Here is a 10,863-nt window from a genome sequence, read left to right as displayed (position 1 = left end):
GCGCAGCACACGCTTCCCTGAGCTGGAGGAGCTGCGTAACAAGCCGGGCTGCTGCAGTCCTCTGGCAGACACACCAGCCGGAGCTGGACTCGGCAAAGCTACGTTTGCCTTACGCTGCGACTAAGCGAAGAAGCCCTGAGCCTTGGCAGAGCCCAGAGCTCTCAGCTACCATGGCTCGCTGCCATGTAAACCTGAGCAGTCTGGGGTCTGGGGCTGTGCGCTCTGCACTTCAGTTCTGGTGTCAGCTCAGGGCTCAGCTCTCCCCAAAACACGATTTGCTTTTGAAAAAAATGTAGATGAGACCATATAGGCACAAACGTACAGCGGTCTGTGTTTCTGGGCCTCCAGCCCCGCTGCTTCTATGCTTAACCTCCCCTCTGGTGCTGCAGTGGGGGCGAATCCAAGCCCACCCAAAAGGAAGAGAATAAATATCCTATGAACCCAGACAACCCCGCTGTACAGTTTTCAGTGTATGACTCTACAAGCTGATCCTTCATCTTGGTTTTGATCAGCTGGCTTGAAGGCCGAAGCATAAAAGGTCCAAAATACCCTTTGGCAGAACGCACTTCAGCATTGTGGCTTTGAACCACCCGAAGGACTGTTTTAATACGGCCCTGTGAGCTTACATGGAAGGATATATGCAACATCAAACCATTCGGGAGGTACTTCCTCGATGACACTAAATGCTGGTTCCATGAGGCACTGATGCGTTTAACCTTTTGCTTCGAAAATAATCATTAGCGTATTACACAAACACAGTGTAGGGGAAGAGGAAAGTTGAAAAATAATGTTTAAAAATACTTGCCTTTAAAAATTCAGCCCCTCCCATGTTACCAAAATCTAATTAAAGGGATCCAGCAGTTGCTGGCTCTGAGATGCCTTTGGTCCAAAAGCATTAGGATTCAATATGTTTTTCTGACCAAGTCTTTCAAGCTCTTTTGCTGTCTTTAGTCCTGCTTCTCTCCTTTGTGTTTCCAAGGGTAGATTAGCTCTCCAAGGAACAGCTTCTTGCAGAGAGATGTCCAGGAATCCTTAGGGTAACAGCTGTAGGTCGGCAGCCTGTACGTCTGTACCACGCTGCCATATGATAGCGGGTTGATCTATGAGGAGAAGAAGGAGGGATAGCAGCAATGAAAACATGTTGTAGTAAGAAACACAGGCAGCTGAGGAGGGCAAGTGCAACTTTTGCATGGCACTGGCCTCTGTTAAAACATCAATACTGCTACTCACAAAGCGCCAAAATCCCTCTCTGGCTAGCTAAAGCTGTTTAGCCTTCTACAACATCCCAAAACATTAACAAATCGAGCTTGGCAAGGAGTATTATTAGAATCATTTTCAAGCAGAGCAGCAGACGCAAACACCAGCAGGATTTGAGAGTGATGCTCATTACACAAGGGTGTGGAACTGTCGCCTCGTTGCGTCAGGAGGTTGCAGTGGCTGGAGAGACGGGGGCCTCCCACCGCAGACAGCAGTACTCTGTTGGGGGTGCACTACGACTCTTGGGAACTCCCCTATAATGTGCCAGTTAAGCCGTATCTTTTACGGGCCTACTGCTTTAATGTGCTAGGCTCTCAGCCCACAGCTATGCTTTAAGCTAAACCTGGTATCACCTGATATCCACCCAGTGGAATCGAGTCCTAGCAGAACAGGATGCATACCACACAATGCCACAATGCCAGGGCTGCTCATTACCATTTTAAATTAAGTCTCCTTGGCTGAGTTCATCTTTTTCAGTTTGATTTCAATCACCCTCCCAAGAATGACCACGTCTGGAGTCTCTGCCTACGAAAGCTCGTGGCCTCTGATGGTGGTCACAAAGTTGCCGTATTGGTCTTTTGGAAGGTGGGGGAGGCAGACAGACATGTTAGCTGGACAAGGGGCGACAGAAGCACATTAGACCTTGGAAAAATCTCATTCCAGTGAAGCATTTCAGGGTAGAGAGATAGGGGAAGTCCAGAGGATTGATCCAGTCTGGCCAAGATCTGATGCATGAGAAGGATGCACAGCAATAGGTTGTCTCCAAAAGAGTAAACAGATTACACAGAAACGGTGGATCTCAGAAAACAGACCATGAGAGATGCCAAGGTGAGGAGACTTACAGAGCTAGAGGAAGCTTGGACAGTGGGGAGAAATGGAAGGACATCCTCCTCTAGTGAAAGGGTCCAACCAAGCAGCTGCGTGAAAGGAGACTATAATTCACAGTAGAAAATCCAGCCACAAAAAGGAAAGAGAGACAGCAAAAACCACACAGACAGTCACTACTTTGTCAAAAGCTGAATATTTCTTTTGTCCACTGAAGAGCAACCAGTTTTCTGGGGGTTTGCCCGTACCACCAGTTTGCTTCAGCTGTCTGGTGGTCATGGAGAGGGGGAGGATGAACTCAGGGCGCCTACAGAGATGGAGCTCTGGGAAAGGGTGATAAAGCAAAGAGTTCATTAGAATTAATCCTGGAGACCTTTGTCAAATTAGTTTCAAAATACACCATTGCTGAAGCAGAAGGAGAAAATGCCTGTACACAGAAGCATCCCTATGAAGTTTAGGAAAAAGGCCAGGGCAGCAGCTCGCGCAGGCTGAGGGAAGCCAAAGAACAGCTGGACCCAGCGCGGTCCGGCTGCGGGACACTGACTCTTTAGCAGACATTAAATGGGTCCCAGACAGATTCACAGGAGGCTAGTTCCGAATGCGATCAAAACGAACATTTGTACCAGAAACGGAAGAGCGGCGCTCGTACCACCTGAGGTATGTCTAACCCAAACTCATGCGGCTCATACTTCGAACCCATTCTACAGCCTACAGGCCAAGGATCGACCACAGCATTTATGGGGCATTCTGCATGACTACAGCCAACCTCACCGCATTGCGGTCATAGACAGTGAGCCAAAAAAAAAAAAAGAAAAAATAATTAAAAAAAAAAAAGACCAAAGAAACCTGCCCCCAAAACAAACAACAGTAAAACCTGAGTAACTATTTCTGCCTATTTCCTCAGCTGTAGGCAAACCAGTATATTTTAAGTGAAAACACGCTGGGGGAGGATAGGAACTGCTGCTACACAAGGGAGATACACAGTGTATGTTCCTCTGACTATTAGCTACGTGGGCTGGAAGGTTTGGACACAACATTTCTCGCTGAAAATCATCCCTAGGCAGAGTGGTGATACCGAGCGGTAACACTTGCTTACTGAGAAATAACAAGCGATGGTTTTATGCCCAGCGCAATATATGCGTCTGCCTCTCCCATTACAAATGGAAACAAGCAAAACAAAAGCAACCGTTTATTAGGGAAGTGGCAATATGAGTTCCTTTTATGCAATTTCTGTAGTCCAAAGCTATAATATACCCTAATATATATCCTTTGTTTCATAATTGAGCTGTTCCCTTCTCCCTTCCTCTTTTGCTTAACCCTTTTCAAAGCAATTGCTGTGGAAGATGACACTTCTAGCAGAAGGTATACAGATGAATCAAACTCATCGTGTCTTCTCACTGGGCTATCAGTTCAGCTGAGCCACACTGTCAGAAATATTTCTTCTCATACACCAAAATAAATGATTTTAAACACTAATGAAAACACTGAACTATGCAAGACTTCCTGGAGAAAATTAAGGAGCATTTGGAATGGAAATATCATCCCCCACCCTCCGCCTGCCTGTGTCTGGTCTTTGCATTCCAGTGACACTATCTTAAAAATAAAAAATAATCACTCGGCTGAACTGCAAGCCGAGTGTGAATGCTCAAAACCAGCATTATTGATTTCTAATCCATTACCAGCACCCCAAAGGATAGCTGTGAATGTATCAGTCAGCTATAGCTTGAATTGTTTTGGGCATAGTTACATGCATACAGCCTTACTTCCATCAAGCACGGCTCTGGAGGGCTACCATACGGGGAGGGGACCAAGCCACTGTGAAATTTCTAGAAAGGAACATCATCATGTACCATAAATAAGAATTTTAGCATGTGACTTAAAAATAGGCTTTTTAGATTGTCCTCTCAAAAGACCTATCAGAAAGTGATATATTCAGCAGGATTTCTGACACAAGCCCATTTTTCATTTCCACCAGCACAAAGAGAGCAAAAAAGTGCCTTTACTGACTCTCTGCTCATTGTTATTTGAACAGAAGGCCAAGAGAGAATCCACTAAAGCACTTCCACCTCTTGATATGATGACTTATGCTATATTCTAGATAGCAGAAGGATCTTTCTGCAGCGGTCCAAGGAAAATTCATCGTATTCATATGACTCACTGCCTTTGCTCTCCAAGTCATGATCTTTTTCCTCTGGAGAAGCTATCCATCTCATCTCACAAACACACTGATGCCAAACTCTCTGCTCAGCAGCTCCTGTGCCTCATCTTTGGTGTTCGGTTTCCTTTTTATGGAGTGTTCTGGCCACGGAGAATGACAGATTTTGGTTCTTACACCACTACCCTACTGAAACACAGGAACTGGGTAGACAGCATGCTTAGGAAATGCTAGTTTTGCCCTAGAAGACATCTGTTGAAGGGATTCCCTTTCGAATTGCTGCTAGCTGGTGTGCTGGTTCCGTGCTAATCTGATCTCTGCTGAAACAGGGCTGGGGCTGGACTGGTGATGGAAAAAGCAAAAGAACTGGAAAGCCGCAGTTAATTTCTTCCCACACACCCCTGCAGCGCCCAAGTGTCTTTTATAAATTCTACACGCTACTTGCAGACTGTCCTCCTAGGATGTCAAGAGCAAGAGAAGCGCCCCTGTGATATGGCAGTACTCCCGCAAAGTCAGGAAATGGAAATTTCACAATCACTCCTGAAAGCGTAATGAGAACCTCACTGCTACCATCACATCATTTCTTTTCAGAAAAAAAAATTCCTTTAGTATCTCTGACGACAGAGCATGGAAATGCGAGGTTACAAAAGCACAGGTAACCTTTTTCAATGCACCTTGCCAGAGCAACTCAGGAGTAACAGGAGGCCCTTCCCCTCTCGTCTCGCCCACGCACGCATCCTGCCGGCATCGTGGAGCAGCTAAGGCTTTTCAGCACGTCTGGAGGGAAGACCTTTTACAAGCCCTTCACTGTCTGTCATTCTGGATGGTTTAGCTGCCACCTTTTGCTTCTCTCGGTGTTCAGCAATTATTAAGGTGAAGCTGCACAGAGCCAGGAAGCGAGGTGATAATGACGTGAAGTCTTAATTTCAGAAGTAACAGAGCTCCACGTTTCTCCCATCTTTCACATTTCATTTCATACCATACAAGACACTGTGTTTTCTCTAAATGGAGGACTCAAGCAGGGTATTAAAAGGAAGAGAAAGCAGCAGCCAGTCATTGCAATGTGAAATGTATTTCCCTTGTTTCAGCATTTCACAGCTGAAATTTTTCAAGTGGGGCCTTTCAGTGGGACCAGTCTCAGAACTGCTACAGAAGAGAGAAGGACCTTGGGGTCAGTCTGAGGCGAAGCCTGCAGCAGAAGATGTCACGGAGGGCACAAGTGGCTTACCTGCATAAGGAGTCGAAGAGGTTTTCCATCCTGCTGCTCAAGGACTCTGAACTTCACACCAGCTGAAAAGAAACAGAACAAGGAAACCAAATCCATGCTGGAGAAAAGCCCGTGCCGTTTGCTGTTCAGCTCTGTTGGCTGAGCACCGATTTCCTAGAAATGGAGTCTTCAACCTTTCTTGATTTATGAACCCTTACACATTTTCAACAAGAAGCACAGATTCTCTCTATAGTGGTTTTAAGCGTAATGACAAACGATGCACTTCTCTTAGCTCCATTAAAAGCAGCCCTCTGACTTCCAGCTTGAAAACGCAGTCCTAAAGAAAGTACAAACCCTAGAAATCAGGCAGCCAGGCCTGATGGTGACAATGGGACTGGAAAAGTCTTTCTCTTTTCCCAAACTTCCATCAGAATGGGAACTCCACGTTAACAGCAGGCAGAGAACTCACCTTTAACTTGTGCTCATGTGGATACAGCACGTGTGCAAATCTCTCCCTCTTTCAGACTAAGGGAGGAAAGCGGCTGGCCTGGAGGCATTAAAGACATTTCAAAGCAATCGCTGCCTATTAATCCCAGCATTCATATGTTTTTAACACACTACTAACCCCATCACACCTGCCACTTTTATATTTCCTCTTGGACTTGCTACATTCCCAATACTTTAAAGATAAATAGGAAAGATTTTGGATTCCACTGGTGACATACTGCACATGAACATTTAATGCAATGTTTCAAACAAAGGTAACAACTAGGACTAGAGAGGCATTTTTCTGTGAAAGATCTCGAATCACTTCACAGAAATAAAACCAATCCATCTTCTGCAAACCTGTACCAGCCAAGTGTGCCCCTATTATTCCTTTCTACAGGTAAGAAGATGAGGCAAACGTAATGAAGTGATCTGCCACAGATCAAACAGTGACTGAGGAGTACAAACAGAAATAAAACTCTTCATCTGTGTAAGCCCCATCACTATAGTATCTATGTGACTCTTACACATTTAAAAAACCAAAACATTTTCTCTTTGAAGTAATTTGAATTATTTAAAATTACAGTTTACTCCGTCTGGGAGAGAACGCTCTTGTCTAGCGGACAGCTCTGGTTTAAAGTGTCTCCCCAAATCCTAAAGCCTTTTTTGTATAAGACAGGAAGGATTTATCTGTGTTTGGCTGGGTTATATTGAAACATGGGCTTCCCCAATGGCTTCAGAAAGATCTTTGAGTACCCGGGGTCTCAATAAGCAAACGTGCTGGATGACAAAAAGTGTTCAATATGATTCATTGAGTTTTGGCTACGAGGAAGTGTCTAAACCATTCCAGGAACTGCTTTTCAGGCAGGCAATTTGTCAGAGAGAGACAGAAACAAGTGGCACTCAAGTTTCAGGTACATGGTCGAGCACTCTGGAGCCTTATCCTAGGAACGGTCTATTAGACCAGAAAATGCCGTTTCTGTAGGTCATGGCCACACACTTCCCTTCCACAGCTGCAAGCCAACAATCTCTTAACTAGATTATTTAATTGTTCAAGAGTCTTAAACTTCTAAGAAAATATATGCACAAAAAGGCTACAAATTTATTTTAGAATGACCTATAGATTACTACAATGCTCAGGGGCCTAAGCAATTCATTTCACAGAAGAAGCAGGAAGGCTCGGTCTACTGCAGATCACTCTAGAAGAGGAGAACCCTAAACTATTCTGTGATTGCCAGCCAACTCCAGAGCTCAGGGTTCTGCTTTCTGTGTACACCGGCATCATCGATGACACAAGAGAGGTCGGGACACAAACCCATTTGCTTGGTTTCACATGACAGCTCACTAGAGCAAGCTCACTGCTTGTTTGTATTCCAGTAATCATGGAGACACCACCATGACAGGTCCTACAGAATCATGACAAAACTTGCCCCAAAGTTTGTGATGTGAATATCTACGTATTGGGCAAGAGGGAAAGAGAAGTACAGAGAAAATGAACTGACCTGTGCACAATCAAACAGTACGTTGGTAACTTGGGCGTGGGCAGAGTCCGAGACCCCTGAACCTCACTGCTACGCTTCACTTCACACTCTAAATCAACAGCACGGTGTACCCATCCCAACCAAGGTGGTATCCCTCGAGCTCACACTGGGCGGACAGAACTCTTGCAGAGAGGACACCAGCTTTGATATATTTGCAAAAGGCTTTTTAAAGTCTGAAGTATTTCACTTCTGATATGTGGAAAGAAAATATGGATTTTGTTTCTGGTGTGTGGAAGGATCGTTCATCTATCCTGGCCCAGGCTTCACCGATACAATACTTTGTCAATTCAGAAACTGAGTCGACAAACTTGGAGGCCAGATGCCACGACTGAACTGAATTGAACTTAACCACTGCACTAAACCCTTGCCGACAGGAACAGCTATCCATTCACGTTGGTAGAGCCATCTTTATGGTGCCTGTAAAATTAGCTGCCGTAATATATGCCAGAGGATGTCTTATCCAAGATCTGAGTCTGAAAGGGAGGCAAAACCTAAGCAGTGAGGACATCAAGTGATGTGTACTCCCTATAGTCCTTTGAATTGGATTCAACTGCTCCATCTGTTACCACTCCAATGACGTGTTTTTGTGCTGGGGCAGGAACACAGGCTGCAGAAATTCTCAGAGATGCCTCTTCATCTCGCAGGCAGCATGGCACTGCAGTGTTCTCTTTCTTAAAATGTTTAAGAGGAGCAAACAAATAGCCAACAAAGAAAGTAAGTCAGGTAACAAACTCAACTGAGAAGACAATCCTCTGCCTGGGTGGAGGCTTATTACCCTGCAGAAGGTAGCTGACTAAACAAAACTGAGGAGAAGTAACCTAAGACTGATGGGAATATATGGCCTTGTCTCTCAGTGGCAACAAGATTTCCTTCTACCCTATGACCTGCTGTTTACTGGGTCAGTTTTCTTCAGCAGCATCTCCTGTTCTCCAAAGACAGCCCTGAAGGGCTTCTGCCAGGAAATTCATAGGAACCTGCTGAAGGCACACACGGAAAAGCAACTGAGTTGGTAACATGGCTCAGCTTTACCTTCCCAAAAATCGAGCCTGGCGCTGCTCCAACAGACAAAGCTGTTATCGGTTGCCTCAAGCTTCCTTTGCATTTGATGACTAGCCTTCGTTTAGCGATGATCAAGCTCCTTCTTGTATTTAAAATTCCTGCTGCACGCTCTTTAAATGGATGGGATATAATAATTTAGATCTGCTTGATTTTAACTAGATTAACCATAGCTGTTGACAGTTAAACCCATTTCAGAATGACCCTTTACTCTGACAGCAACCATAGCTGATGGTTACCAAAAGTGGAAAAACAATGACTAGTTTCAAAATGGTGACAGATTAGTCTCAAAAAAGAGAACGATTATCTGAAATCTGCCCAGAGCTCTGAAATTAATCCAAACACCTCTGCTCAGGACTTCCGTTAGTCAAGTCAGCACAGAACTGAAGCAGCTTCATTGATGCTGAAGCATCTACAGCCACTGTAGATCCAGCCCTTTGAAACAGCAGACGTTCCGAGTATTTTTGTAATTTTTGTAATTTGGCTTGTTTCAGAGCCCAAACCCCCAAGGTTAACAGCTTGTTTAACTCTCAGAAGTTTTACCTGACCTGGTACACTAGAACGGGAATCAAAAGATGAACTTATTTAGAAGGTGCTTGTTTGGATGTCACTTGTAGTTGCCACAGGCTTTGTAAAGGTGCTTCTGATTCTGCTTCAGCACCAAGTTCCTTTCCATTAACATCCTCATCCTGCAGTAATTGGTTAACGGTACGGACGACTGCGTGACTCGAGCCTTAGGTTCTTTCCTGCCCCTGCTGCATCTTTCTATTCAGAAGCTACCCATCGCATCAAAATTAAATGCATAATGCAAAATCCTTGAACTTCTGCATGTGCAGTCCTGAAGGACTTACCTGCGAGTCTGTAGGACCTGCAGAGCCGAAGGATGATTGAGTAAAGAGGCAGAGAGTCAATCAGGTCAACTAGCAAGTGTATCAGGCCTTGCACAATCACCACCAGCAAACGGAGCTACAGAGAAACAGTTTAATAAGAAAATCTCGGAGAAACAGGAGATGCAAATTCATGAGCTGATCTGCAATCTGGCATTGTCATGTGCTAAGCTAAAGCCTCCCAAAGCGGGTTTGATGTCTAGAAGTGCTGGGCATCCAGACCCTGTCTGAGGTTCCTTGACAATCTTAGCTTAAGGGTGTAACCGAAATGAAGCCCCTACAGTTGTAGAGGCCGTGACCTGCAAGGACATGAGAGCTATTCCACTTTCAACAGTCGCAGTCTAAAAGGGAGAATTCAGGCTTCCATTTCTAGTAAACTCCATCACTGTGTATCAGTGAATGTAAATTTTTCTCTCTCCAACAGTGAGCTGAAGTAGCTTATTTCTGCCTGAAGAAACTGCATGTAGAGCATCTAAGCAAGAACAAAGCAGTCAGAAATGAGCTTCCTGCTCCGTGTTTTCTGTCCCCTGATTAAAGCACCTCTTTTTGTCAGACTGCATTTATTTTTGCTGTCAAGCTCATCTGAAAAGAGAGGGCTCAAAAAAGATGTTGAAACCATGTGATGGCCACTGTCTGCGGAAAATTTTGCTCCAGGCAGGCCTCAGAGACGACTGGTCATACTGGGGGAAGAAAAGAAAAATAAAGAAGTCCAACCCTCAGAGCAAAGCCTGCCTGAAAGCATTTAACGCAGCAAGTTAATTTCCTGAAAAAAACAAGTTCTAGATCAAACTAGAAGGGCCGTCACCCCAGACGTGGGATGGAAAGATAAAAAATGACTTCCAAGTGAAAGAGAGGGGAACAGCTTGTCCTGCTGACTGGGATTTGCTGGGAATTCCCTTTGGAGAAACACAAACACATATCCTGAATTCCGCTTGCTTGGCCTACATGGGCTGTGTGAGAACCCTTCCTGGGACACTTAGACAAGTCTTATATTTTCTTTGCGGATGACAGTAAATGACCAGGAAACCTTTTTTAATATCTCAGAAGACAGTATATGACTAGCTTCAAGGGTTAAATCTTACCAGGGTGAAAACCAAATAATACAGTGCAGTGGTAGGCAGGAGGAACAGCAGGATTGTAAATAGCAAAGTTCCAATAAATAACTAGGGGAAAAAGAAACACAAACAATCATTAGCAGAGCAATGGCAAAATAAAATAAAATAAAAATAAAATAGGAAACTGTGAGACAATGGAAGTTCACAAGACTCCTTAACGTGGTTTTTTTTTTACTCCCTGTGTGAATAATGCTGTTACCTTGAATATTTTCAGTACTGTTTTTCTCACTGGGCCTTTTTAGAAAGCTCCCTATAATAGGACTATGTTTGGAAAGACAAATAAGCTGGATCCTGACAGCAATTTTTCCTTTATAGACAATAGCCAAGATCTCCT

At 44.4% G+C, this 10,863-nt stretch overlaps 1 protein-coding gene across 4 annotated transcripts in view; it reads right to left on the bottom strand.

Moving 5' to 3' along the window:
• Positions 1-867: 867 nt before the first annotated feature.
• PIGQ (phosphatidylinositol glycan anchor biosynthesis class Q) overlaps positions 868-10,863 on the bottom strand; it is a 32,835-nt gene continuing 22,839 nt past the window's right edge. For 2 of the 4 annotated variants that reach the window (XM_076350711.1, XM_076350710.1), the window contains exons 8-11: positions 10,497-10,577; positions 9,379-9,493; positions 5,466-5,527; positions 868-1,100 (exon numbers count right to left, since the gene is read on the bottom strand). In XM_076350711.1, the coding sequence (XP_076206826.1) occupies positions 948-1,100; positions 5,466-5,527; positions 9,379-9,493; positions 10,497-10,577 (411 nt within the window). In that variant the 3' untranslated portion in view covers positions 868-947. Of the gene's footprint in view, positions 1,101-1,503; positions 1,869-5,330; positions 5,384-5,465; positions 5,528-9,378; positions 9,494-10,496; positions 10,578-10,863 lie in introns of those variants that run through there. The other 2 variants (XM_076350712.1, XM_076350713.1) reach the window with 2 other exon arrangements.

The sequence above is a fragment of the Aptenodytes patagonicus genome, chromosome 13 (assembly GCF_965638725.1).
Source record: "Aptenodytes patagonicus chromosome 13, bAptPat1.pri.cur, whole genome shotgun sequence".
In the NCBI taxonomy this organism is placed as follows: Eukaryota; Metazoa; Chordata; class Aves; order Sphenisciformes; family Spheniscidae; genus Aptenodytes; species Aptenodytes patagonicus.
Note: the sequence above shows the minus strand (reverse complement) of the source record. Positions and strands in the feature narration are given on the sequence as shown.